The sequence below is a fragment of the Chiloscyllium plagiosum genome, unplaced genomic scaffold, assembly GCF_037043375.1.
Source record: "Chiloscyllium plagiosum isolate Xiang-an unplaced genomic scaffold, Cpla_swu_hap1 HiC_scaffold_22, whole genome shotgun sequence".
Lineage (NCBI taxonomy): Eukaryota > Metazoa > Chordata > Chondrichthyes > Orectolobiformes > Hemiscylliidae > Chiloscyllium > Chiloscyllium plagiosum.
In genome coordinates this window covers 2785050-2810734 of record NW_028270160.1, presented here as the reverse complement: position 1 = coordinate 2810734, position 25685 = coordinate 2785050, and the positions used below count along the sequence as shown (strand labels likewise).

General features: G+C 44.5%; 1 protein-coding gene across 1 annotated transcript in view; it reads right to left on the bottom strand.

The window, feature by feature from the left end:
* smndc1 (survival motor neuron domain containing 1) overlaps positions 1-20472 on the bottom strand; it is a 35371-nt gene extending 14899 nt beyond the window's left edge. Inside the window, exons 1-4 of the mRNA XM_043713103.2 lie at positions 20380-20472; positions 18573-18692; positions 3289-3431; positions 197-358 (exon numbers count right to left, since the gene is read on the bottom strand). Coding sequence (XP_043569038.1) covers positions 197-358; positions 3289-3431; positions 18573-18692 — 425 coding nt within the window. The 5' untranslated portion in view covers positions 20380-20472. The remainder of the gene's footprint in view (positions 1-196; positions 359-3288; positions 3432-18572; positions 18693-20379) is intronic.
* Between the last annotated feature and the right edge of the window lie 5213 nt (positions 20473-25685).

Genomic DNA, 25685 nt, shown 5'->3' with positions numbered 1-25685 from the left:
GCAGCTCAGGTCTAGCAGCACGTGTGAAGGAGAACTCTGAAGGAGAACTCTGAAGGAGAAAGGACACTGGAATCAGAGTTAAAGAGCCACTGAACTCGAAATAGTGACTGTTTTCGCCCTCCACAGATGCTGCCAAACATGCTGAGTTTTTCCAGTAATTTGTTTTTGTTTGAGAGAGCTGGCCGCCAGTACTCACTTTGATTTGGGTTTGTCACCACCCAGCTCTTCAGAATCATTTCCTTCTTCAACAGGTTTCAGGTTGACCAAGGGAAGCACATCAGCATTACCGTATCCAGAAAATGTGATTGCAGCTGTACCATTTTCTTGGTCAATCTCTTCAATCTCCGCTTCATACAGTCTGTAAGGAAGTTAGGGCTGTAAGCATGTGAGTAGAGGTTTGACAAACAGACCCTCTAACAACCCTCTAACATTTTAAAAATTATATGTTACAGATTATATTTATTAAAATAATTGTAATTTATTGAAAATAGTTTCAAGATTAATACATCAACACGTTTGTGAGCAGGATTCACGATTTAACAATATTTCTGCCAGTTCAGCAAAATCTATTTAATATTAATGGTTTCAACAATTTATTAAAGGTTAATGTGCTACACTTCCACCTAGACTTCTAAGAATAAATCAAAGAAAGGCTTCTATTTTGAGAGTGCAACGACAATAAAACCGTCAGCAGTCACACTCATCACAACTCAGAAATGGACAACACTGAGTCCACATATCCACAGTCCAAGAGTGGGATACTGGAAAAGCACAGCCGGTCAGGCAGCATCGGGAAGAATTCCTAATGATGAGCTTATGCTGGAAACACCAACTCGCCTGCTCCTCGGACACTGCCTGACCTGCTGTGCTTTTCCAGCACCACACTCTGACTCTGATCTCCAACATCTGCAGTCCTCACTTTCTCCACATGTATACAGTTAAACATGGAAATTCGGGACATGCTGTCAGGAATTCTATGCTTCCCTAAAGGGTGAACTGTTTAAGGATTCCACAGGCTGTAATTGTTGAAATCATCAAACTGAGGAAAATCTGCCATTCAATAAACTTGCAAAAGACTCTTAAAAGTCTTTGAAAAATATATACTTTTTTTGACTGAGATGTAACTAGGTTTTTCTTTGAAGGTACACCACGTCACAATTATTATACTTTTTGGAATACTAACTTCTTGGATAATATTAAAATTAATGCTTTTTTAAAAAAGTTTATAATACCTTAAATTTATTCTAATTGCATGTTATTGTTTAAATTAAATTCCATAAAGCAAAATAAATTTGGAGCAATTAATTTGGCAGTCCGAGAGAATACTTCAATCAGAGTAGCTACTTACAGTTTACTGACATTACTTGGTTAATGTCTGGTGATCTTCTAGATGCAGGAGTCAATGTTAGGAAAGGGCTAATCTGTGACACTCTGATCTTCTGATCCTTATGGGTTGCTTTCTATGAGGTCATCAGCAAGCCCTGTTGCTGTGCCAATGACCACAACATGGGGCCCATTAGGGACCACACTGACCACAACATGGGGCCCAATAGGGACCACACTGACCACAACATGGGGCCCATTGGGGACCACACTGATTACAACATGGGGCCCATTGGGGACCACACTGACCACAACATGGGGCCCATTAGGATCCACAATGACCACAACATGGGGCCCATTAGGATCCACAATGACCACAACATGGGGCCCAGTAGGGTCCACACTGACCACAACATGGGGCCCATTACGGACCACACTGATCACAACATGGGGCCCATTGGGGACCACACTGACCATAACATGGGGCCCATTGGGGATCACACTGACCATAACATGGGGCCCATTGGGGATCACACTGACCATAACATGGGGCCTGTTAGGAACTACACTGACCACAACATGGGGTCCGTTAGGGACCACACTGACCACAACATGGGGCCCATTAGGATCCACACTGACCACAACATGGGGCCCATTAGGATCCACACTGACCACAACATGGGGCCCATTAGGATCCACACTGACCACAACATGGGGCCCATTAGGATCCACACTGACCACAACATGGGGCCCATTAGGGTCCACACTGACCATTTAAAATAAACAGATAGAAGGCACCAGAAAGTGTGCAACAGGTGAAATGTTAATGCTGCTTAATCTTGACAGAAAAGGGTGGAATGAGAATCAGAATACATAGATGCTTAGGGGTTCATAACTGAAATAATTTCCTAAGCTTCCACCAGAGGTAGTTTAAAAAGGTCGACATAAATTGTTTCTGCTTCAGGTGTATATAAACAATCAGACATCTGCACTAATCAGAAGGTGCAAGAGAGACGGTTCTGAAGGATTCGAAACATGGCTTGTGTACTTTTGCTAGTGAAGCCTGTGGTTTGGCCCACTATTGACAAGTGTGCTTTCTTTAGTTATCAGTGGACCCACAGAAATCAGAAGCAATCAGTAAAGGCAGCAAAGTAATCAGAAACACATACTTAGTAGTCCATAAGACATAGGAGCAGAAATTAGGACATTCAGCCCATCGAGTCTACTCCGCCATTCACGCATGGCCGATAAGTTTCTCATCCCCATTCTCCTGCTTTCTCCCCGTGACTCTTGACAATCAAGAATCTATCTATGCCTTAAATATACTCAGTGACCTGGCCTCTACAGCCTTCTGTCTGAAGTTTCTCCTTATTTCCATCATGATTACCGTACCACTCATTGCTAAATTTACACGTTTGTGAATTCTCTTTCAGAATGAAGAAACTAGCAATGAGGTTACAAAGTCAAACATTAGATTAGATTAGATTACTTACAGTGTGGAAACAGGCCCTTCGGCCCAACAAGTCCACACCGACCCTCCGAAGCGCAATCCACCCATTCCCCTACATTTACCTAACACTACGGGCAATTTAGCATGGCCAATTCACCTGACCTGCACATCTTTGGACTGTGGGAGGAAACTGGAGCACCCGGAGGAAACCCACGCAGACACGGGGAGAATGTGCAAACTCCACACAGTCAGTCGCCTGAGTCGGGAATTGAACCCGGGTCTCTGGCGCTGTGAGGCAGCAGTGCTAACCACTGTGCCACCGTGCCGCCCACATGATTGATGAGCACCTTTGGCTCACGGATTACAAATCCCTGCATCATAACTAGTTATTGTATATTATTAGTTACCACTGTAACATTGCAGGTCAAAGCTTCAAATTTCAGAATAGATCTCAAAGAATCTCTTACCATTGGCTACTGCTCTATTGATGTATTGTTAGAGAGTTCTACACTTACTGTCCATCTTCATTCCAAACGGCCATACACTTGTCACCAGTCTTCCATTTATGACTAGGTATGGAATTTGCTGAGTTATCTGCATTAGCTGCAGCAACAGAAGGCTGATTTGATAACAGGTCTCTGGTCAGTTCTATAACTTCCTGTAAGACATGCAAGTAAACACAGAACTTAGTGCTGTCCTTCTTTTAACAGTATTAAACCATAACTTATATTCTTGGATCTACTTTCACCAAACAATCAACATTTTACTCAAATTGGAAAAGATAAAACAAAATAGTTACATGGATGTACATGACTGCAAATTAATTAAATGTTATCCCCCCCTTCACAGTCAAAACTATCTGATCATTTGATGAAGATTAGAACCAGGATGTATTGAACCCGAATGCCCCACATCTGTCTCCTCTCAAAGTGGAGAGCGCTAATTAAAAAGTTAACAAAGCAGTGTTTGAGCATTCAGTTTCCAAATCATCAAAGAATGTGTTAAATATGGAACATATGATATAGAAATTGAATTACTTATTTATTCTTTTGTTAAAGATGTCATTTTGACAATAAATCAATGGAGACTCAAACACTGAAGCTTGTTCTAAATCCTGTCATTCTTTAAATGTAAATGGGACTGCCATCTTGAAACTTTAAACTTGAATCAATTGGTTCTTGTTGATATTGACTGACAACAGATCTCAAAATTGCTTTTCAACTCAAATTATTAAGGATACTCAACACTGAAACAATTTAACTTTAAGTTGCCATGGTTGAGGCTGTTCTGTTTAGTAACCTGTTACATTCAGGACTGCTGTACCTGTCCCAGGTTATTATGGGTACTCCCAATCCAATCTAAAAGCCTATTTAAGATTTTCCATTTATACCTAAAACATACCCTTTAATGGTTTTTTTGTGTGCTATGCAGCCAATTTGTTTAAGCACATGGGCCTTTTTGCAAAGTTACACACATTAGGTAAATTAAAGAGACCATTTAATACGTGTCCTGTGGGCCCTTATGTGGCACAGTGATAGTGTCAGCTCGGCAAACAGAACCACAACAGCGTCCCTACCCCTGGACCAAGAGGCTTGGTTTCAAGTTCCATCTGTTCCATAGGTACATAATAACATCTCTGACCATGTGGATTAGAAATATCTGGACATGCCCTGCATAGGAAGTTGTGTGCTGTGCAGAGAACCATACAGCACAGAAGAGGCCCTTCTATTCATCCACTACACTAAACCCACTTTCCAGCACCTGGCCCACAGCCTTGCATGTTATGGCATTTCAAGTGATCCATGTACTTTTTAAAGGTTGAGAGGTTTCCTGCATCAACCCCCTTCAGGCAGCAAATTTCAGATGTCCACCTCACCGAGTGAAAAGGTTTTATTCTCAAATCCCCTCAATCTCCTGCCTTTCACTTTAAAATTACTTCCCTTTGTTACTGACACTTCAACTAGACATAACAGCTGCTTTCTATTCACGCTGTCCTTGCCCCTCAATCTTATGCACCTCTATCAGGCAGCCTCTCAGCCTCCTCTGCTCAAAAGAAATTTATCCAAGACCATCCAGCCTCTCTTTGTAGCTAAACTACTCCATCCCAGGAAGCATCTTGGTGAATCCCCCGCACACCCTCTCCAGCGCAATCACATCCTTCCTGCACTCCGGTGACCAGAACTGCACACAGTACTCCAGCTGTAGCCTCACAAAAGTTTTGTACATCTCCAACTGAATCTCTCTGCTTTATTAATTGCCATGACTGATAACAGCAAGCATATTGTATGTCTCTTAACCCCCCTATTCACTTGGCCTGTGGGCAATTTCCTCAACATTCCTCTGCTCCACTGTGCTTTCCAGTGTCCTGCCATTCATTGAGGTAACCCTCGTCTTCCAAAGTGCCCCTTCACACTTTTCAGGAGTAATTTCCATCTGTCACTGATCTGCCAATTGACTAGTCCATCTATATCTTCCTGTAACCTAAGACTTGCTCGATCCCTAATAACTGCTTGACTAACCCTCATGTCATCCACAGACATACTTAGCAACCCTCCTACAGTCTTATCTAGATCATTTAGACAAACCATGAGCAATAAGAGACCCAGGACTGATCCGTGCAGTATGCCACTGTACACCAGGCTCCAGTCACAGAAATAGCCTTTTCCCACAATCCTCTGTATTCTATCACTAATCCAACTTTGAATCCATCTGTTTTCATCTTTTTTATGAACCATATGGGATTGTCAAAGGCCTTGCTGAAATCCATATGAACTACATTAACTTCACTAACCTCATCTACACAGCCAGACACATCCTTGAAAAATTCAATTAGCTTTTGTTAGACATGATGTCCTTCTGACAAAACCATGTTGACTACCCTGATCAAACATTACCTCTCCACGTAGACATTAATTCGGTCCACTTCAGAATTCTCCCAAACAGTTCCTCTACCGTTGATGAGAGACTCACTGGTCTGCTAGTTGTGTATAACTTAGAGCACGTGTAGCCTCGAACCACATGGAAACTATTCTCGCTGGAAAACAATCAGTTTTCAGCAACATTCCAATACTGCAACATCGATCCTACATTTTGACCAACGCAAAGAAATCACAAATCAGCACTTTTCTCGCTTCTGACTAGTTTTAACTAATGCTGCGTTTTATCTTCATCTATGCCTTTGCAATCTCCAGACTTCACTATTTTAATGATTCCTTGGCATGTGTAAGACCTCCAGTCCATCTCACATTGAAAGAAGTTCTGCTCCTTGGATTTAATCATTTATTGTGTTATCTCAGCCTGAGCTTAAAAATGTGTTGCTGGAAAAGCGCAGGTCAGGCAGCATCAAAGGAACAGGAGAATCGGCGTTTCGGGCATAAGCCCTTCTTCAGGAACACATTTTTAAGCTCTGATCTCCAGCATCTGCAGTCCTCACTTTCTCCTTATCTCAGCCTGAGTAATATGTACAGAACTGGGCACAGTGCTATAGGAAGAATATGAATACATCAGAAAGTGCAGAAGAGATTATAAACTTTCAGTTAGAGGATAAACTGGAGAGAAGGCAATGAAAAGGAAATCTGATAGTTTTGAAAATCCTGAGGGGATTGGGAAAAGATAGGGAGAAACCATTCCTCCTTGTGAAAGGGTCCTCCAAGAATAACAGGGTCCAGTGTTAAATTCATTTGCAATGGTTCAGTTCTGGAATGCAATGCCTGAAAGTGTGATAGAGGCAGGTTCAATTGAGACATTGAAGAGGGTATTCAACAGAAACAACGTGCTAGGCAAGGGGAAACACTGGAGAATGGCTTGGCCATGACGCTCATTTAGCGAGCCAGGGCAAACACAATGTTCCAGCCCTTTGGCTTTGATATCCTTTTTGATTTCTGCATTCCTGTAATTCACTGATTTTCATTCCTCGGCTGCCAAGTACTTCCTAAAACTCTCTATTTGAGGTTGTGTTTTAAAACCAAGGTATTTGACCAAGTTTTTGGGTCCTGGCTCTAGTATCCAGAGTTTCCAATGATGTGTCCTCGTGTTTTACAATGCTGAAAACTCTATTAAAATAGAAGCTTCAGGTAGTAATGAAGACATTGAACGTTCTAGGGACCCAGCATCGAACTCACCACAGTAGATGGTGGAATCAAGAACCTACTGAAAAACCTATCTAATTCACAAATGTCCTTCAGGGAAAGAAATCTACTGTCCTCACCCAGCCTGGCCTACATGAGTTTCCAGACCTACAGCAATCTGGATGACTCTCAATTGCTCTCTGAGATGGTGCAACAAGTCTCAGCAGAGAAATGAAACCAGACAGCCACCTGGCAGTGGCCCCGGCACCGGAAAAGACAAGGGCAGAAGCAGCCCTGCTGCCCCTGCACAGTCCTCCTTACTAATGTCTGGGGAATACTGCCAACATTGGGACAGCTGTCTCCAGACTCGTCAAGCAACAGCCTGACAGTCATACTCAGAGAATCATACCTTACAGCCAATGTCCCAGACACCACCATCACCATCCCTGGATATGTCATGTTCCACCGGCAAGACAGACCCAGCAGACGTAGCTGCACAGTGGGATATAGTCAGGAGTTCTGCTGAGAATGCTCAACATTGACTCTGGACCCCATGAGGTGTCATGGCTTCAGGTTAAACGTGGGCAAGGAAACCTCCTACTGATTACTACATACCATCTTCCCTCAGCTGATGAATCGTTACTCCTCCATGTTGAACAACACTTGGAGGAAGCACGGAGGATGGCAAGAGCACAAAATGTCCTCTGGGTGGGGGATTTCAATATCCAATACCGAGAGTCACTCGGCAGCAGCATGAACGATCTAGCTGATTGGGTCCGAAAGGATATTGCTGTTGGACTGGGTCTGTGGCAGGTGGTGAGGGAGCAACATACTTTAGCTCATCCTTACCAATCTGCCAGCTGCAGATGCATCTGTCCATGACAGTATCGGTAAGAGTGACCAGCACACATTCCTTGTGGAGAAAAAGCCCCAATTTCACATTGAGAATACCATCCATCGTGTTGTGGGGCATTTTTACCACGTTAAATGGGGATGGGATAGACTTCAAACAGATCTAACAACTCAGGACTCAGCATCCATGAGGCACTGTGGGCCACCAACAGCAGCAGAATTGTACACCAGCACAATCTGTAACCTCATGACCCGGCATATCCTCCACTCAACCATTACCATCAAGCCAGGGGATCAACCCTGGTTCAATGGAGAGTGCAGGAGGGTATGCCAGGAGCAGCACCACGTATTCCTGAGGATGAGATGTAACCTGGTGAAGCTACCAAACCAGACTGCTAGTCACCAAACAGCACAAGCAGCAAGTGAAAGCTAAGCGATTCCATAACAATGGATGAGATCTAAGCTCTGCAGCCCTGCCACATCCATTTGGGAATGTTGGTGGTCGAGTAAACAACTCATTGAAAGTGGTGGCAGTGTCACAGATATCACCATCCTCATTGATGGAAGAGCCCAGCACATCAGTGTCAAAGAGAAGCTGAAGCATTTGCAGTAATTTTCAGCCAGAACTGTTGGATGATCCACCTCGGCCTCCTCCAGTGGTCTCCAGCATCAAAGATACTAGTCTTCAGCCAATTTGATTCACTCCATGTGATATCCAGAAACAGTTGGAGACACTGGATACTGCAAAGACTCTGGCCTCTGAAAACATTCCAGCAATAGTACTGAAGACTTGTGTTTCACTCCCCTCGCCAAGCTGTTCCAGTCCAGTTACAACACTGGCATCTACCCAACAATGTGGAAAATTGCCCAGGTATGTCCTGTACACAAAAAGGAGGACAAATCCAACCTGGAAAATTACTGCTCCATCAGTCTACTCTTGATCCTCAATAAAGTGATGGAAGGGGTCATTAACAGGGCTATCAAGCAGCACCTGCTCAGCGACGCCCAGTTTGGGGTCCCCCAGGGTCACTCAGCTCCTGACCTCATTACCGCCTTGGTTCAAACATGGACAAAAGAGCTGAATTGAGAATGATTCCCTTTTGACATCAAGGCTCCATTCAACTGTGTGTGGCATCAAGGAGCCCAAGCAATACTGGAATCAATGGATACCAGGGGCAAACTCTGTAGTGGTTAGATGTCTAGACTTGGACAAGTAGTATTTGCACCACACAAATTCCAGGCAATTACCATCGTCAATAACAGGCAATCTAACCACTGCCCCGTAACTTTCAACGGTGTTACAATCGCTGAACCCGCCACTATTAACATCCTGAGGGTTGCCATTTACCAGAAATGCAACTAGACTTGCCACATAAACGCAGTGGCTATAACAGCAAGTCGGAGGCAATGAGTAATTCACCTCCTGACTCCCCACGGTCTGTCCACCATCTCCAAGGCAGAAGTCAGAAGTGTGATGGAATATTACCCACTTACCTGGATGGGTACAACTCCAACGACACTCAAAAAACTCAACACCATCCTGGACAATGCAGCCCGCTTCACTGGCACCACATCCATAAACATCCACTCCCTCCATTACTGACACTCAGTACACACCGCTGCTGCTGCTGCTATCTACAAACCGCACTACAGAAAGTCAGCAGTGATTCCTCTTAAACAGCACTTTCCAAACCAACAATCACGACCATCTCGGACATGGGCAGATACAACCATTTGCAAGACCCTCTTCAAGCCACTGACCATCCTGGCTTAGAAATACATCACCATTCCTTCACTGCCACTGGATCAAAATCCTGGAATTTCCTCCCTAAGGTCACACTACAGCACATGGCTCAAGAATCAGCTCTGCACCTTCCCACAGGACTCTAGTGATGGCAATAAATGCTGGCCAGCCTGCAATGCCCACATCCCAAAAGTAAATAAACTGACAGAGAAACCAAGATACAGACAGCTCAAGTCAGATGTCACTGTCATGGACAAATTTTCTAGCCTACACTGTAGGTTTTTCTGAAACTGACTGCTGTTTGAATCCTGTTAGAGTGTCCTAATGTGAGAATGGAAACATACACCTGATGGGGGGAGAGACATGGAGTGAAGGCCACATAGAAACAACAGAGCACTTCAACACCAAGTGAAAGGATGCAATAAAGACTGATAGGGGAACAAAGAGAAAAAGGAGAACAGCTCATTTCAAATAATCATAACTGGAGGGTTACTTCAAAGAAAATGAGATACAAGATGACATCAAGCTACACATCCATCCTGTTTTGTAGTTAGCAATCTCACAGAGTTTTGATATATTCACATGCGTTTGCAGCACACACCGAGGCCATCTAACCCATGGCTATATGGCAGATGAAAGATAGATATCCAGGTTAATTCCACTTTCCTGCTGTGTCTCTAGCCCTGTCAGTCACAGTATGTGTAATGAAGATTTTTACCTCTCCAACCCTGACAGCTTTTCAGAATACCAGCCCACACAAGATGAAAACATTTCTTTTCCACTCCTTTATCAGTCTTGTACCAATTATTTTAAATTTCAATCTAGTCCATCTCTAGCTATTAAACTCTCTACTAAGAGAACTAGCTCCATTCTAATTATCTATGCCCTGCAATTTCATACTCCCTAATTAAACTGTCCTTGAGCTGTGTCCCAAACATAATCACTCCAATCTATCTAAACTTTCCTTGGGGCTAAAATTCTCCAGGCCCTGGCAGCATTCTCCTCAAATTTCTTCTGTGCCCTCTACTGAGTATTCATATCTTTCCCGTAATGCAGTGACCAGATCTACAAGTGGTACTCTTGCTGCAGCCTAACTAATGTTTGAATATTCTAGAATAGCTCTTTGCTCTCATTTCCTATACTTGGCCAAAAAAGGAAATTATCCTATATGTCTTAACACCTCAGAGATTGGTGGGCATGTTCTCCAAGGTGTCTCTGTTCCTCTCAACTTCACAGCATCCCCTCATTTATTACATATCACCTTGCTTTGTTTAATCTCAAAAATGAATTTGCTCTTTTCTCTAGACTGAATTCCATTCAACGATTTTCTGTTCAGCTGCTCAGTCCAGTGATACTTTCTTGCTGTTCTCACTGTCGACCACATGACCAACTAATATCTGTAAAGTTCTTAATCATACTCCTTGCAGTCTAAATCATTGTGATATATGCCATGAAAAGCAAGGAACTCAGTACTGAGCACTGCAGAACTTTGCTAGAAAGAGCTTTCCAGTCACTTTTTCTCTTGGCTTTTTATAACTGAACTTTGGATCCAGCTTCCTCTGCACATGTGTCAATTATTGATGTGTAACACTGACCCTTCTTGTTTCCTCCTCAAATAAACTTCCTTGAATAATTCATACATCTCTAAAGAAGGATCAATACTCCTCTAGTTCCATGTCAGTACCCAGAGAGAGGAAAATGATGTACAAGTGTACTGATTTGTCTAGTTTCAAAGAAGCTAAATCCATCAATATTACCTTTCTCACAGTCTCATCCTATCAAATATTTCACTATTCTTCTCAACCACTAACTGCACTGTTCACTTTTTTTTAATAAAGAGAAAAGGTACAAGTTCCTCACCAAGAACTATGCTCATGTCTTCCACCACCTCCCACTATTTCTACTAATAGTCTCCAATAGGACTGGATCTGTCCTGAACTGTGCTGTTCTGGCACTGCCCTTCATCTTGCTTTTGCTGCTTAGGTTTCTGCTCCTGCTTTGTGCCCCCCCCCCGCCATATGTTTTTTTTAAATGATGTCAATATCTCTCAGATCTGCTAGCATTCAAATGTGGGCTTCTTCTCTATTACTCTTCACACCTTTAAGCCAGTTCCAATTTTGCTTTGCTCACTTCCTTCTTCAACTCAAAAAATTAAATTCTCATAAAGCAGTATTGGATGTTTTATACACCACTGGAATTCTCTCACTACCTACTTCTGCTATAAATATTCCACCCGTTCCAGACGTGAAGATTTGAGAATGAACGAAATGACAATTCTATTACTAAGTGATGAGTACTCGGCTATTTCTTTGGGACTGTACGTTCTACTGAGGCTGTGGGGCATCTCTTGCTCCCATTTCACCACTGGGACGGAGGCTGAAGGAAATATGGAGTATTCACTCTCCCACTAGCTGCAGTTTACCAAGGGACACTGAAAAGCAAAATTGCCCCTTTGAGAAAACAATTTGAAAGGAAAGAGTCCCCTTTAAAAGGGCAAAATAAATACATCTCAACTTTAATTAAAGCAAAAGTATATATTTTTAAAAGAAAGCAAGATCTAGCTCCTCTTCCACAAGCTCCAAGCAGCCAGCTTACCAAGGAACCAGGAGGTACTGAGTTTGAATACTGCTGACATCCAATTGTCAATCTCTTCAGTCCTGCATTCCAATCACTGCTGGAGTCACTTGTTGGCTAATCTCATGGCGGATATTAGCTTTCCGGTGAGTTGGAGACCTGGAATAGCAAGTTTCCAAAGGGAAATGGAGGTGGAGTTGTGGAGGAATACTTTTTAAAAAAATTCTCCAAATGTGGTGGGAAAGCGAAGAAATAAATGCTTTTATATGCACTTTCGTCTTGAAGACCAGGACCTGACAGTAAAGGTTTACCCAGTTTGGACTGTAACAATATTTTTCCAGACCAGAGAATGGCAGAGAGCACTGTTGCAGCAAGCCACTACACTACTTCCCAAATCATCCCCATCTGATCGAATGCCTCTTTGTAAACAGAACTGCAAGGAAATCTTCATTCATCCCTAATATGTGGATGTTCCTGGCAAGGTCAGCATTTATTATTGACTACTAATTACCCTTTCAATGACTGTGTGGAGTAACCAGTTTAGTTGGAGGCTAGGTGGTGTAATTACCCTACTGGGCAGGGAATGTTGTTTCTTTTTGTTCAAAGGATGTGGACACCACTGGCTCCGCCAGCATTTCCTGCCCATCCCTATTTGGCTAGAGGACAGTTAAAAGTCACATTAGTGTGGATCTGGAGTCACAAATAGTCCAGACCAGAGAAAGGTAATTAGTGACAGATGGGTTTTTGCAATAATCAAAATAGTCACCAATAGGCCAGCTCTTTATTCCAGATATTAATGAATTCAAATCTTACCATCTGCTATGAGCACTGGTCTGGGGTTCTGGATTCCTGGTCCGGGGACATTAACCAGTGCCTTCCCTGCACCAGGATTTTCATCCAGAGTCAATGAAAGAACACAATATAATTCCAAGCCAGGAGGGTGCGACTGGGAGGGGAAGCTAGATGCTGGTAGTGGTTCCCATGCTCTTCTTGGTGATGTAGTTCACTGATTTCATAGATGTTTTATTGTTGAGGAAGTTGGTGCTGTGCACCTTTTGGATGGTGTACACTGACATCTGTGTGTCAGTGATGATACCCATTAAGTGAAGAATGTTCCATCACATTCCTGACTTGTGCTTCATGTGCAGGAAAAGCTTGAAGAGTCTGTACTCACTCAACGCAGAAGTCCCAGCTTGTGACTGCTTTAATAGCCATTGTATTTACATGGCTGATTGCATTACATTTCTGGTCAATGGTGATCCCCAAGATATTGATAGTGAATGCCATGGGAAGACGAGTAAACATTCTCTTGTTGGATATGGTCATTGTCTGGTATTTAATTGGTAAATAAAATGTAGGTAACATCAGCCCAAGCCTGTCCATTTCCCAGGTCTTGTTATGTATAAACACAGGCTGCTCCAGTATCTAAGAAAGTTGTGGATGGAGGTGAACACTCTGCAACATCAACAGACATTTCTACTTGTCAGCTTATGATGGAACAAAGTCATTACATAATGCAGTTAAAATTGGTTGTGCTAGGATACTGCCCTGAGGAACTCTTAAGTGATGTTCAAGGGTGGAAATAATTTGCTTACAACAACGAGTTGCCTGTGAGACAGGTTTGGTCATAGCCAGGTGAAAGATCATCACCACCAGAGTCCCCTACCCCCCATTTCCATTCAGTTTTACCTGGATGACTTGATGGCAAACTCTTATCAAATAATACTTTGACATCAAGACCAATCATTCTCACTTCACTCTTAAAATAGGATTTGGAGTCAAGTGGGTCTGGCTAAACCTGAACCAAGCATCTGTGAGCAGGTGAGCAAGATTCACTTAAGCACCGTTAATGAAAGGCTCCATTACGGGACAGCAGTTGGTCAAACTGGACTTATCTTGCTTCTATGAACCGAATTGGTAAAGACTCACTTCAGTTTAGACCAGGACCTCAAGAGAATGCAGAGACGGATATTCCACTCAGCATTTCTGGCTGAAGATGTTGCCAACAATTTAACCTGGTTTTTTGCATCCTGTCTCGATGCTATTGGCAGACAGAATGATAAGCCAGGCAATGAAGTTACAGCAGTTTTGCTGCTGATGACTCACAACACCTGACCAAAGCCCAGTTTGGAGCTGTTAAATCTATTCTGAATCTATCCTGTTTAACATAGCGGGTATGCTCACTGTGAAATTGAGACCTTGAAATCACACAAGAGGAGGATGGTCATTTTTAACAATTGATAGATGGATCTGTGATAGGGAGACTGGTGAGGATGAGGCCAAGTAGATTTTTCTCGTGTTGGTTTTCTGACACCAAGTCCTGTTATTACTGTACTGTTATACTCGCCACTCACATGTTCTCACATGCAGAAATTAACAAATTCAGAATAGAATGCATAAAAACCTGAGGCTGTAGAAGAAAAATCAGACCCAGGATGAGAATTAGTCTGACCAATTAACTGCAAATCTAAGAGGCAAAATAGGCTCTTTATTTCTGTTCCTGCAGCAATGCCTAGATATAATTAAACTGAAGGTTGGATTTTAATTAGCAAAAACAGTTAATATATGAATATGTAAATATTGTTGGGCAGTTCTCTCAAAAGCCTAGCGCCAGATTCAGGAAGGATTGTGTGTACTGTATCTTGACTTTTAGAGAGCACCATCTTGTGGCAGAATAGAGATTTCAAAGAGGATATAATTGAAACCAGGGTCTTCATAAGTAAGGCAACAACAGCAAAGAAACGTTGCAAACATGGTAGAACAAACAAAAAACCCACAAACCATGAGAAACAAACAAGTCAGGCAGTATCCATGGGGAGGTCACACAAGTTAACATATTGATTTTCATGCAAAACATTAACTTGTCTATTCTTTCTGAAAACCTTTCTAAAATTGGATATTCATTTAAACACTAGACTGGTTGCTTACCATTACATGGCTACTCTTACAGATACCCACAAGATCTTTGACACCACTTTTGTGTGACAGATCTTTTCATTTGTAGCTTTATCAATTTTATGGTGCTGAAAATTAGAATAATAACGAGGAAAGTGCTTTGCATACACATGGCTGAAAAATGTGTTCAAATCAAATGCGGTCTGGCAAGAGTTTGCTGATGTTACCCAAGATCCCTCTTTATGTAAATACCTTCCAATTTCAAAGCACTGTCACTCTTTTGAAGGTCAGGTGATCATATATTTCAAGAAACGTCCAAGGAAAATGAAACCAAATGTAACTGTGAACAACTAATAACACACCTTTGATAATCAACATCCAGCTACAAGTAGATTTAACTTTTCTGTGGTTTTCTGAAGAAACAGATCTTAATTCATTTATATTGGAGTTTGAAAGCAGACTAGAAATCAAGATGGCAAATAAAGTCCTGCTAACTATTTTATCCAATTAGATCTATTTAAATCCATGTGCAACTGGTGACAAGGATAATACTTACTCAGAACAAGATGCAGAGTCCAATTCCACCTGAAATCAAACATGGCGTGTATCAACTGTGAAAAAAAGATGTAAAATATAGAAGTACTACAGTCTGATTTCCCCTGAATGCGATATCATGGTAGCTTGGGTTATGACGGATTGCAACAGGCCTGACGTTTTGATTATACAGTAATATTCAGACTACATTAACGTAAAATAAAATGAAGGGTAACAGAGGGAGTGGAATTAACACAACCCTGCAGCAAATATGTACATGAACATATGGGTTTATCTGAGCACAATGATGATCCAATTAACCAAGTTCTTTTAAGACAACCTGCTTCCCTTTGCAGAATTATAAAAGGTTCATGATTGACTGAAATAAATTGAAATCTAACTGGAACAGAAATAGGAAATAAATACCAGCCTTACAAATGCTGGCTGATTAAAAAAAATATTGGAAGAGATCAATGCAGGAGTCTGCAAGTTAATTTTAAGAATGAAGTTATTACTACAGTAGCGTGAGTATTATGGTCACACACATAAAAACATAAAAGAAAATTCAAACAACTTTATGGCTTAGGTTGTCCAGGTTCTCCAACAGTAAAACTCAATGTTCTGTTTCTTCCTGCCAAATTAAAGAATTGTGTGCAAGGATGGATTTTCTTTTGAAAAGAGGCCCGTTACAACGTATCTGACAGTACAGGCAAAAGAAAAAAATGGAGTTCCTGAACAGTCACGCACAACCAAATCTAAGACAGTAATCCTTAAAAATACAAATGGATTTTGGACATAAAGTGATTATATCAAAACAGAAGTATAGAATGGGAGTCTAGCAGACTCCAGGTTACTTTCCTGGTGCCTTGGGCTTAAAACAACCCGCCATACTACATGTAGCAGAAATAAACTGTCACTAAGCATTTGCAGAAGATCACCCTGCACTGCTTGCACTCAGAGCCATGTGGAGAATTCTTGTGGACTTAAGAGGTTTCTACATATGAACTATTTGAGTTTATTGCAGGAAGCTGGCATTTCAGGAGAAGTTGTCCACATTCATACTAAATTTGTCTTTCTTATGCCAATGGCAGGCTCAATCACAGGCTAATAGTCGTCAATTCCTGTCTTTCTAATAGGGAATTGGATTTCATAGCTTCAACCAATCTGGACTCCAAACTAACAAAAGATGCTGGGCCCTCCTGTGGCGCAGAGATAGTGTCCCTACTCCTGAACTGAGACACCTGGGTTCAAGTCCCACCTGCTCTAGAGGTGTGTAATAACATCTCTGAACCCGCTGATTCAAAAAAGTGCAGATGCAATGGGGCTGTTGTAGTGCAGTGGTATTATCCCTACCTTTGATGATAGCCATGACATGGATGTGCTGATGTTGGACTGCGGTGGACAAAGTCAGAAGTCACAGTAAACCTATTGGACTATAACATAGTGTAACTAAAATCACAATTTTTCAGAGTGCTGTTCCTTCGCCAGGTGAAGGGGCACTACTAAACCTTGTGACTTTAAATAAGCCTGCTGGACTATAATCTAGAGTCATGTGACTTCTGACGTTTCCCCTATCTGTGAGGCAGAAGTCGTGGATTTGAGTTCCACCTGTTACATAGGTGTGTCTTTAGAACAAGTTGATTAAAAATATCTTACAGTTGCAGTGAGTTCATGTGGTGCACTGGTAGCATCCCTACCTCTGGATTAGGTGACCTAGGTACACAGCTGTGTCATAACATCTCTGAACAAGCTAACATTAGAAAATACCAACAAAAATAAAACATTGATGCAGTCCAAAACCAGTTACACAGTATCAAAAAATCTAAAGATGTGAATGACCCAGAATGAGACTATTTGCATCAAGACGTATGGAACAATTCACACACACACACCCACACACAGACACACACACACACACACCCACACACAGACACACACACAGACAGACACCGAAACACACACAGACACACACACCCAACCACCCACACAGACACAGACACACAAATTACTCAACTGCAACTACATCCTTTGAAATTAGCAGTGTACAGTATTCAAACCAAGAAAAACTATATCAAGAATGTATCCAAGGACCTACCCATGGCTCATTCCACCCAAAATATTGACATCAAAGTTATGAAATCACACTGGTTACTTTGTGAATTAAGAGCTCTGTTCTATTTTAATTTTCAATTGCAAGGCTGAGCGATTTATCCTACTGCTGAATGCAATGAGTGTGAAAATGAAAAGCAGGTTTCCTCTTGCGATAGTCACTCTGAGCTCTAGATTCTATTCAAAAATAACATGCTGTCAATTTAAGGAATGAGGAAGAAAATATTTTTGTTGAAAGGCTACTTTTCCTCAAAAGGCAGTTGAAGCTGACCCTGTTTCTTTTTTAAGGCAAAGGTCAATTGAATCTCGACGAGTAAGTGAGGCGAAAGATTTTGGGGATTGGATGGAAATTGACCTTATCAAATCAGCCATGATTTTACTGATTGGCAAAGCAGGTTCGAGGGGCTGCTCCTGTTCCCAATGTATATATTTAGGCGACTTTGGCAAAGTGATCCTACATGATATGGATTTTATTTTGAATGTTCTAGCTGTTGGTCAATATATCCATATGTCTAAATACATTATTCTCTCAAGTTCAAATGGCTTGACTAACCACATGCTTCCAATCTGGAAACTTTGGCGATAATTTATAGTTTTTACATTTGTTGTGGAAAGATAATGAAACGCTGACTCAAGGCAATGTCAGGAACAGCTACAATGGTGCATTCTACATTTAATACTGGAAGAACAAGCTAATTAAAAACTATTTCGCACAGAGAGAAATACACGCTACTAATAGAATAAGATTGCTGCAAAGCAACTTCCTGTGAGTGATTTAATTTCTCTTCTGCAGTTGCTTTGATTTTGGTTTCCAGAGACACATTGGAAACAGTATTCCTAATGCAACATAATCATCCTGTCCAGCAGATGTTGTTCAGCAGTTTGCTTTTATTAATAAGATGGGTATACCTGATTGTTGCATTCTACCAGTCACTAAAACCAAAATTTGTTCATTAATAAATTGGGGAAGTGCCCCTTAACAAAATGCAAAATATGTATTAAAAAATAGAAATAGAACACCAACCTGCAAATCCTTTTGTAATTTAAGGAGATCTTCATTTTCTGCATCAGTAGATAATGCAGCTTCTACTTGTTGAAGTTGTGCCTTATAACTGGCCAGCTGCTTTGCCAGTTCATCTGACATCTACAAGAAACAACAATTCAGTTCAGCAGAAATGTTAAGCTGAATAAAAGATTAATATAAGTCCACAGTGAATGTCACTGCTGACACCAAGCCCTGATCAAGAGAAATGGGAACTACACATAAATACAACCTTATTCTACCTAATATCATCCAAGCCATCATGCCCCACTTAAAGCTATTGGTGTTTACTTCGAATATTCCACATGGTGGCAAGCATATTTTCATTATTATTGATATTAGGAATTCAAAACTGAGGAGTTAAAACAAATGGGAAAGGCAAAATTGTTTTTTCAAAGACAGAATTATGATCACAAATTTGAAATATGTCTTTAGGATATATTACAATCAGATTTACTGTGCTTCTCAAGGAAGTTAAAAAGATAATTCACTCCATTTCTCCGAATGAAAAGTGTGTTTGATCTTTATAAAAAGTACCTTTGCACATAACTCAAAAGCATTTCAAAATTTTTGTAGCCTAATCCAAAGAAAATACTTTCACTATCTCGGGACAAGCACACAGAGCCTCAACTCAGGACAAATTGATTTTGATCACAATTTTTGAAGAAGTAATTTGGTAGTACAGAACTTGCTAAAAAAGACATTTTGTGTTGTTTATAACAGCTTTTCATCAGCACAATTTGCAGGAACACCAATTTAACAGGCAAACTAATATTTAGACAGTATGAGAAAGTAGCACTGATGGATTGGTCAGGATTTTCCAGCCAGAAGTTTGGAGAAAATCTGGAAGATTCACATTTAAACAATAGGACCTCCTGCTTCCTCTCGAACTGCCCAAATTTTCCCCACAACACAAATGTATCCAGTCACAGCCAGAGCAATTTCTCCTTGCTTCTGCATGACATCCTCTGGTATTCTCAAAGGATCTGTTCCCAACTCTTGTCCCTCTGTGGAGCAACTGGTTGTTCACAAATTTGAGTTATATTCGACCTCGAGGACAGATTTCAATGTATATTCAGGTCACCAATCAGGATGCCCAACTTAACTCTTTAACACTGTGATCGGTGCCCCTGCATCAACTCATTCGTTACTGAAACTCTTATCCATGACTGTTACTTCCAGACACGATCGGTGTAACACACTCCTTCCTGGTCAATCCCCAACATCCCATCCACATAAACATGAGCCATGCAAATCTCTGCTGCATTTGTCCAAATTTGTACCAAACCCCAAACAGCTCCATCGGCTCCCAGTCAAACATCAGGGTCACGTTACAGGTCAAACCGCTCAATGGCCTCGCCCCCGCCTTTCCCCAAAGCTGCTGAGCTCACGCCCCTTCTCCAGGACACCACAAGGGGCTGCGCCTTCAGATGGTGCGGCCTCGGCCCCCCCTCCCTCTCTCCTCCTCCACTGGAGTTTATAAAACCAAAGGTTCCACACCCAAGGTCCCCGGGAAAGGAAATCACGCTTTGGGCGCTATATAAACGTAGGTAGTTACTGTAGGATGGGGACCCTGGTCTGATTTCGCCCCCCGACCCCCAGAAAACGTTCCCTCCCTCCCTTTCCCCATGAAGCAGGAGGGAGGTCAGGCCCAGGGCCGGTATCCTCAGGCCTCGGGCCTAGTTACGCAGCGGACAGGGCACCGTGTCCCTCCCTCCCCCCCCCCCGGGGCCGGGGCCGGGCCGCGCCCGATCGGCCACCCCCCGACCCCCCGACCCCCGGGACTCACGCTCTCGCTCTCGGTGCGGCCCCGGGGCCTCGCGGATGATTTTTCAGAAACTCCGAAAAAAAGCGACTCGAATCCGCCGCCCTCCACTTCCGGTCCCCAACAGCGACTTCCGGTCCCTGCGTCACATCCGCAGGAAGGGGCGGGGGATCTCCACGTAAACAGAGCAGCCCCGCCCTCAATCCGTCTCCCCGGAACAGGAGCCACACCCCTCCCCCTGTCCCTCTCCCCACCCCCCCAGGGGGGCACTGCCTCACACACACCCCTCCCCCACCCCCCAGGGGGGCACTGCCTCACACACACCCCTCCCCCACCCCCCAGGGGGGCACTGCCTCACACACACACCCCTCCCCCACCCCCCAGGGGGGCACTGCCTCACACACACACCCCTCCCCCACCCCCCAGGGGGGCACTGCCTCACACACACCCCTCCCCCACCCCCCCAGGGGGGCACTGCCTCACACACACCCCTCCCCCTCCCCCCAGGGGGGGCACTGCCTCACACACACCCCTCCCCCTCCCCCCAGGGGGGGCACTGCCTCACACACACCCCTCCCCCTCCCCCCAGGGGGGCACTGCCTCACACACAACCCTCCTCCCCCCACCCCCAGGGAGGCACTGCCTTACACACACACCCCTCCCCCACCCGCAGGGGGGCACTGCCTCACACACACCCCTCTCCCCACCCCCCCCAGGGGGGCACTGCCTCACACACACCCCTCTCCCCACCCCCCCAGGGGGGCACTGCCTCACACACATCCCTCTCCCCACCCCCCCCCCCCCCAGGGGGGCACTGCCTTACACACACCCCTCTCCCCACCCCCCAGGGGGGCACTGCCTCACACATTCACCCACCCTCCAGGGGGGCATTGCCTCACACACACCCCTCCCCCCCTCCAGGCAGGGCACTGCCTCACACACAACCCCCCTCCCCCCACCCCCATGGAGGCACTGCCTTACACACACACCCCTCCCCCACCCCCTCGGGGGGCACTGCCTCACACACACACCCACCCCCCAGGGGGGCACTGCCTCACACACACCCCTCCCCCCAAGGGAGCACTGCCTCACACACACCCCCCAGGGGGGCACTGCCTCACACACAACCCTCCCCCCCCACCCCCAGGAAGGTACTGCCTCACACACACACCCCTCTGCCCCCTCACACACACCCCTCTCCCCACCCCCAGGGGGGCACTGCCTCACACACACACCTCTCTCCCCCCCTCCCCCCTCCAGGGGTGCACTGCCTCACACACACCCCACTCCCCCCCAGGGGTCACTCTCACACCTCCCCCCCCACCCCGGGGGGCACTGCCTCACACACACAACTCCTCACATTACCATTACCAAGGGGAAGAGTAGGCAGAGAGCAAATGTACGCAAAAGAACTGTTGGCCTGAAATGCATCTACTTTAATGCAAGGAGTATAGTGTGTAAGGCAGATGGACTTAGGGCTTGGATTGGTGCCTGGGAGTATGACGTTATTGCAAGCACATAGACTTGGTTAAAGGAATTGCTCTCGATGCAATCTCCTCTACATTGGGGAGACTGGACGCCTCCTAGCAGAACGCTTTAGGGAACATCTCCGGGACACCCGCACCAATCAACCACACCGCCCCGTGGCCCAACATTTCAACTCCCCCTCCCACTCTGCCGAGGATAGCTCATCTTCCTGCCTCTGAGCTCTGGTCTCTCGTCTCTTACAGATTCATGTTTTAGAGCTTACAGGACAACAACAACAACAGTCATTCCCTGTGATTGGCTCATACCCGATCCACTGCTTCAATGTATAGTCAGTGGTTACTATGGCAATGGCCCAGGCCTTCTTGTTTAGGCCCACGTTCTGTGTATGTATTGGGCTGTGAGGCAATGCTGCTACAATACATGTTGGAGGTCAGACTGAGAAAAATAGCTTTGGCTTCTCTGGAATAGTCATTATACTGTGCCTCCTCTCTGCAGCCTGGCACAGGTGATTGGTGCAACTAAACATCTTCTCCGGGACACCCACACCAATCAACCCCACCCCCCCCCCGTGGCCCAACATTTCAACCCCCTCCCACTCTGCTGAGGACATGCAGGTCCTGGGCCTCTTCCACCACCACTCCCTCACCACCCGATGCCTGGAGGAAGAACGCCTCATCTTCCGCATCGAACCACTTCAACCCCAGGGGATCAATGTAAATTTCACCAGTTTCCTCATTTCCCCCTCATCTTACCCCAGTTCCACCCTTCCAGCTCAGCACGGTCCTCATGACCTGTCCTACCTGCCAATCCCCCTTCCCACCCATCCACTCCACCCTCCTCTCTGACCTATCACCTGCATCCCACTCCCATCCACCCATTATACTCTTTGCTACCTTCTCTTCCCCCCTCCCCCCCCCCCCTGCATTTATCGCTCCACCCTGGAGGCTTCCTGCCTCTATTCCTGATGATGGGTTTTTGCCCGAAACGTCAATCTTCCTGCTCCTCGGATGCTGCCTGACCTGCTGTACTTTTCCAGCACCACTCTGATCTAAACTCTGGTTTCCAGCATCTCCAGTCCTCACTTTTGCCCTGAAGGAAGGGCGTGATGATTGGCAACTATCAGTGATAGGCAACATGGTTTTGTATGGGACAGATTGTGCCTTACCACCTTAATAGAATTCTTTGAGAAAGTGACCAAGTTGATTGATGAAGGAAGGGCTGTTGATGTCATATACATGGATTTTAGTAAAGCATTTGATAAGGTTCCCCATTGTAGACTAATGGAGAAAGTGAAGTCACATGGTGTGCAGGGTGTTCTAGCGAGGTGGATAAAGAACTGGTTGAGCAACAGGAGACAGAGAGTAGTAGTTGAAGGGAGTCTCTCAAAATGGAGAAAGGTGGCCAGCAGTGTTCCACAGGGATCAGTGCTGGGGCCACTGTTGTTTGTGAGATACATAACTGATCTGGAAGAGGGCACTGTTGGTATGATCAGCAAGTTTGCAGATGACTCAAAGATTGGTGGAGTAGCAGAAAGCATAAAGGACTGTCAAAGAATACAGGAGGATATAGATAGACTGGAGAGTTGAGCGGAAAAGTGGCAGATGGATTTCAATCCAGACAAATGTGAGGTGATGTATTTAGGAAGACTAATTCTAGAGCGAATTATACAATGACTAGAAGAGCCTTGGGAAAAGTTGATGAGCAGAGTGATCTGGGAGTGCATGTCCATTGTACCCTGAAGGTGGCTGCACAGGTGGGCATAGTGGTCAAGAAGGCATATAGTATGCTTACCTTCATTGGACAGGTATTGAGTATAAGAGCTGGCAAGTCATGTTAAAATTGTACAAGACATTGGTTCAGCTGTATTTGGAATACTGTGTATAGTTCTGGTCGCCACATTACCAAAAGAATGTGGACGTTTTGGAGAGGGTGCAGAGAAAGTTTACGAGGATGTTGCCTGATATGGAAGGTGCTAGCTATGAAGAGAGGTTGAGCAGGTTAGGTTTATTTTCATTAGAAAAAAGGAGATTGAGGGGGGACCTGATTGAGGTTTACAAAATCATGAAGGGTATAGACAGGGTGGATAGAGATGAGCTTTTTCCCATGGTGAAGGATTCACGCTTTCAAGGTAAGAGGTGGAAAGTTTAAGGGGATACACGCAATAGTTTACGCAGAGGGTGGTGGGCGTCTGGAACACGTTGCCAGCAGAGGTGGTAGGGACAGGCACGGTAGATTCATTTAAGATGCGTCTGCACAGATGCATGAGTAGGTGGGGAGCAGAGGGATACAGATGCTTAGGATTGACCGACAGGTTTAGACAGTAGATTTGGATCGGCTCAGGCTTGGAGGGCCAAAGGGCCTGTTCCTGGACTGTAAATTTTCTTTGTTCTTTATATTCCTCCAACCCCAGGGGGCAGCTCCTCCCGCTCCCTCAACCCATCTCCCCTGGCAAGGATGGGGGTGGGGCACACCCTCCCCCCTCCCCCTCCCCCTCCCCCATCCCCAGGGGCAGCTCCTCCCCCCTCATGGGGACCTCTCAGGGACAGAACATTCCCACCCCACTCCACACCCTACCCAGGGGTATCGTCCCTCCAGTCTCACTCAGGGACAATCTCCTGAAGGGAGAATGGCTGCTGCCAGCTACACCAAAGAACCAGGCTGGTCTTATTTGTTGGCAATGTCCCTGCCTCTGGGTCAGGAGACCCAGACAAAAATACCACCTGCCCCATAGGTGTGTGTTCAGACAGCATGTACTGAAGAACTTGCATCCAAAGAGCATGAAGCTTTATTGCCCATTCCCAGTTGCCCTTGAGAAGGTGAGTCACATGTGTGAATCACTGCTGTCCACATGCTGGAGGTAGACTCGCAATGTCATTTGGGAAGGAGTTCCAAAATTTTGACCCAGTGACACTCAAGGAACAGCGAGAAACAGTATTTCCAAGTCAGGATAGTGAGTGGCTTGAAGGGGAACTTGCCTTTCCACACAGGCGTGGTGTTCCTTTGTACCTGCTGGCCTTGTCCTTCTGGGTGAAAATGATCATCGGTTAGGAAGGAGCCTTGGTGAAATTTTGTAATGTATCTTGTACGACTGTGCTACGACTGTGCTACGACTGAGCTTGGGCGGTGGAGGGAGTGGATGTGGTGCAAAATCCTGAAATTTCTTCTCGAGCAGCATTTTATTCACTCATTCGGGATATGGGCATTGATGACAAAGCCAGCATTTAGTACTCCTTCCTAGCTAATCAGTGGGAAGTTAAGAATCAACCATATTGCTATTGATCTGGAGTCACATCTCAGCCAGACTAGGTAAAGATGGCAGTTTTCTTCCCTAAAGCACATTTGTGAGCCAGATGGATTTTTCCAACAGTCAACAATGGATTCATGGTCATCATTAGGCACTTAATTCCCAATTTTATTCGATTCAAGTTCCACTATCTGCCATTGTGGGTATACCTGCAGCATGTGGACTGCGGTAGTTCAGGAAGGGAGCTCACCACTACCTTTTCAAGGGCCAGTCAGGATAGATAACAAATGTTGGCTCAGCTAGGAATGCTACCTGACCTGCTGCGCTTTTCCAGCAACACATTTTCAGCTAGGAATGCCCACATCCCATGAACAAATGAAGTAAAATCAAGTGAGCTGCTTTGTCCAGGATTATGTTGAGCCTCATGAGTGTTGTTGGAGCTACATCAATCCAGGCAAATGGGGAGTATTCCACCACACACGTGATTTGTGCCTTGTAGATGGTGGACAGGCTTTGGAGAGTCAGGAGGTGAGTTACTAAAGTGAGTTACTGCCTCTGATTTGCTCTTGTAGCCACTGTATTTATATGGCTAGTCCAG